The sequence below is a fragment of the Lactuca virosa genome, chromosome 6 (assembly GCF_052849685.1).
Source record: "Lactuca virosa cultivar CGN04683 chromosome 6, Lactuca_virosa_CGN04683_v6, whole genome shotgun sequence".
Classification (NCBI taxonomy): domain Eukaryota; kingdom Viridiplantae; phylum Streptophyta; class Magnoliopsida; order Asterales; family Asteraceae; genus Lactuca; species Lactuca virosa.
The window spans coordinates 219,181,314-219,185,450 of record NC_136431.1 but is presented as its reverse complement, the minus strand read 5'-3'; the positions used below and the strand labels follow the sequence as shown (position 1 = coordinate 219,185,450).

The 4,137-nt window shown below is 34.2% G+C and overlaps 1 protein-coding gene across 1 annotated transcript; it reads right to left on the bottom strand.

Moving 5' to 3' along the window:
* Positions 1 to 1,103: 1,103 nt before the first annotated feature.
* LOC145119788 (small ribosomal subunit protein eS1-like) lies at positions 1,104 to 2,910 on the bottom strand. Its single transcript, XM_079055522.1, has 7 exons — positions 2,839 to 2,910; positions 2,714 to 2,761; positions 2,482 to 2,587; positions 2,057 to 2,194; positions 1,797 to 1,982; positions 1,504 to 1,704; positions 1,104 to 1,423 (listed from the first exon to the last, which is right to left on the bottom strand). The coding sequence occupies exons 1-7, from the start codon at positions 2,847 to 2,849 to the stop codon at positions 1,331 to 1,333; spliced, it is 783 nt and encodes a 260-aa protein (XP_078911648.1). The 5' UTR covers positions 2,850 to 2,910; the 3' UTR covers positions 1,104 to 1,330.
* Positions 2,911 to 4,137: the final 1,227 nt, after the last annotated feature.

Sequence of the window (4,137 nt, the reverse complement as noted above, 5' to 3'; positions counted from 1 at the left end):
TTCCGGAAAGAACAAATTCAACTCTTATTATAGAGTTTTAGGGCAAAGAGGAAGAAATCTCACTTGCAACTGGAAGGGTTTTCGACGGCAAAGTCATTGGTGGATGGAGCAACCCGTTATCTCGGAGAAGAACAGAGCTAGTCTAGGGGATGGCGTTAACGATCGAAGAGAGAAGATGTAGAGAAGTGTACAGTCGATTATGCACAGAGCGGAGAGAGAAAGAACCGATTAGCGATGGGATGGAAGTGTTCATTGTCGTCGGAGATGGCGGCGCAGCAGAGGCAGTGGCCGGCTGATGTCGGAAGGGATATCAGATGGTTGCAGTCGTAAGATCGGAGATGCAGTGAGAAAGGGTGGGTCGACATTTGTGAAAGAAGGAGAAGAGGAAAAGAGGTGGAGTACTATGGCAAAAGAGGAATGCGTGTTGTTTTTTTAATTCAGACACGTCTTCATATCTGAAAAATTAAGAGGCATCTCATAAATTAAGAGGCATAAATTCAGATGTTACCAAACTGAATCTTAAAATTTAAGAGTCTGCCTCTTAATTCTCCAATTAAGAGGCTACCAAACAAGGCCTTAGCCATCTAAATCAAAACTTCATTTTCAGATTTTTAATTTTCTTCAAATTAGTCTCTTTGACCACTCTCTCATCCTCATCATCCCGCCTTCTCTTCACCTCCTACTTTTTTATTTTTTTTATTTTGTCACAAACTCAACACCTTCTCTTCACCTCCTACTTTTTTATTTTTTTAATTTTGTCACAAACTCAACACGAAAAGAAAAGGTTAACATAACACAACATATTAAAGAAAAGGTTAACATAAAACAACACATTAATTAAAGTGGATGGGTTAAGGTCCAACACTCTTAACTCAGTTGTCGTTTTGACACAAACCCACCTGAGACAATTGCCACGTTTACTTGTGTTCCATATAGATTCCAACACATCATGAAAAGACCGACTTATTGATATTTCAAAGACCCAAGGCAAATGCATAACATCTATATTTGAAAGACCAAAGGCAACAAATGCATACAATAATACACTTTCTTCATAAACTTTTTTTTGTCTAAAACATGCTTAAACTTATATACCAAAGGCGTTAACACATCAGTTGATAATTTCATAAACCATAGGCAAAAGTATCATGCATAATATAAATGTCTCGAACATTGCTTATCATCTGGTAGAAAGAAAACTACAAAAATTGCATCACAGGTTTCAAGAGAAAATATCAACCTTAAATCTCATGTAAATAAAAACCAACACATGATAACCATTTCAAGCTCAACAAATTATCAATTAAAAAAGAAGCTAACAAACTCCCATTTAAGCACCAATAACTTCAGTTGCTTCAGCAATAGGCTCATCAGCAGGCCTCTCCACCTTAACACCAACATCCTCAGAGTAATCCCCATGAACCTACATATCAAAACACAAGTCAATAATCAACTAAAATTCCAAAAATACCCTCAATTTATATAGTAAAAACAATAACTTACTTCCATCAACTTGCCAAGATCAAACTTGGGTGCCTTCAAAATCTTAACTTTACGGATGAAAACATTCTGCAATGGGTAAATGCTGGAAGTTGCCTTCTCAATTTCTCTCCCAATTGATTCAGGAATGAACTTCAGAACCAACTCCTTAAGATCACAAGACTGAGCTTGAGTGATCATGATCTCCCTCATCTTCCTTCGAATCTAACAAAATCAAACAAATTACTAAAATCAGCAATCAAGAACTTTAATCTTGATGAAATACTTCGATCTTATATGTGAAACTATAAACACACCTGACGAATTTGGCTGGATTGTGCATAGCAGGTTCTCTTGACCTGGTTTGTCCTCTTCTTAGTGAACCCAATGCAGAACATTCTCAATGTGTAGCTGTCAGTTGTCTTCACATCAACATGTGCTTCAATCAAAGACTGCCATTTCCTCACAAGAGACCTCAGTTTATCTGTGGTAAAGTCCATTCCCTGTTGAAAATGCAAAGTTAATGTTGGAACAGAGATTATAAATACATAAGAAGAAAAGGGTTATGGTAACATACATAGAAATTGGTCAAGACATTCTTCCCTTGGACATCTTCAGCTCTCAGACGGATCTTTCTGTAGGCATGGTCCTCATCCTTTTGGAGGTCAGCCAAGGATACATCAAAGACACGATGTTTGAGTCCTTCGGAGGCAATCTAATAGGAAAAGGATAGAAACATTTAGCTTTGACGAAGGGTTAAATATCTATGAATATATAAGATTAAGTTACAGAGCTATATGATATTGTTAATAACTGTTCACGATAGATTGGGAAAAGAGTGAAAGCAGTGCTGAAAGCATGTCAAAAATCAATATTAAACGTTTTGAATCTAGTTCTATATCGAATTTTATTTCGATAAATTGCATACATGAACATCAGTTACTAGATGAATTTATGAACACAAAAACAAATCAAGCGACGATGTTATGAATAGAAGTTTACCTTGGTACCCTGGGTACGTGTAACAAGGGTTTTGCAAACATTCCTTTCGTTGAACAACGATGGTGCTTTGACATCGTACCAATCCTTCTTCGAAAAAGGATCAGCCCTGTTTAGATATATTATTCAACAAACATGGAATCAGATTGCAATAGAAATTGTTCAAAATCATAGATCTTCGACAAATAAAGCTCAATTAGAGAAAAATATCAAAAAATTCTCAAAAACGACTCACGCTTTCTTCTTGCCTCCCTTCTTTCCCTTTGAAATTCTCTTGTTCTTCCTGTTTAATCAAATACATATGAACATCAGTCATGAATCAAATCTATAAAAATATGCGAAAGGGAGCGAGAAATGTACCCGACGGCCATGGTTAGGGTTCTGAGCTCCTACACTGAATAGATGAAGCAAGCCGGCTAAGTAAACCCTAACGTCGATTTAAGATTTAATATATAAGCAACAGAATTACAAATACGGTACTTTATCTTTTGAATAATTGTTTGTTTGCCCCCTAAAGATTCTTACTTGTACGGATTTTGTTATAAACATTTTGAAGAAAAAAAAAACATGAATGTACATTTTTCTTTTATTGCAAATTGTAAAAAAAAAAAGATAAACATACTAACATAAATGTACTTTTTTTTCTTTTTTAGCAAATTGTATTCACTAATATAATTCTATATAATTCAAATATACCAAATATATTTGTAGAGACAGACAATTAATAAGATCTACCTATTTGTGTTGCATGAAATCGCAAGTTTAATTTGGTTAATAAAATCTTTCTAAAGTTTTTTAGTTTTTGTATTTAGTTAAAAACTTAAAATACATATTAATCATGGATCAATTCATTGGTTTGCTGTCATTCATTTGTTGTGATTTATAAAAGTTAATGGCATGTGTATTTTAGGGCTATAGGATGTGGGAACATCTCATCTTGGTGTGCACTTACCTTGATTGTGGTTAGTTGCAGTGACATCACGCCTATAGTTTCACCATAGTAATCTCTTCCACTATGACAATAAATCTTACTATTTCCTCTTGTTTCCCTTTCTTTTTCTTCACCACTAGCAACAACCAAAACATATTTAATGGGTGAAAAGTAAGAGCTGCCCATTTTTAGGTGAAAGGGAAAATGATTAGAGAAGGATAAGGAGTGATGTGGCATTAAGGTGGCGTGAAAAGAGTGAAAGGTATGGGAAAGTGAATTTCTCCACTCTCTATGAGACATTATAATTTATGTTTCTCCTATGTTACTTGTAAAGTTGGTTGATGAAATTGAAGTTACGATCCATGCAAGACTACAGGATATTCGAGAGGGTTTTCTTTCTTTATTGAAAAATGTTTCATGCAACTCAATACTAAAAAATCAACATGGTTACCCTCGTATATAATTCATATTTAGCAACTTTTAAAGAAAATTAAGAATATTTTTATATAAAGGTTGTGTCGATTAACAATAATCGATTTGTTTCTAAGGTGCACGTTTAGATTTTTTAATAATCTGGTTGATTAAAATTAAAACATTTGATTTCTAGGTGTTAAACTGTACTCTATATCAAGCGTGTTTTAATAAACACATGATTCAGTTTGAAACTTAAAAAATAACTCGTTATATAGATACTATATGATGTAATTAAGAATACTAAATGAGGGATT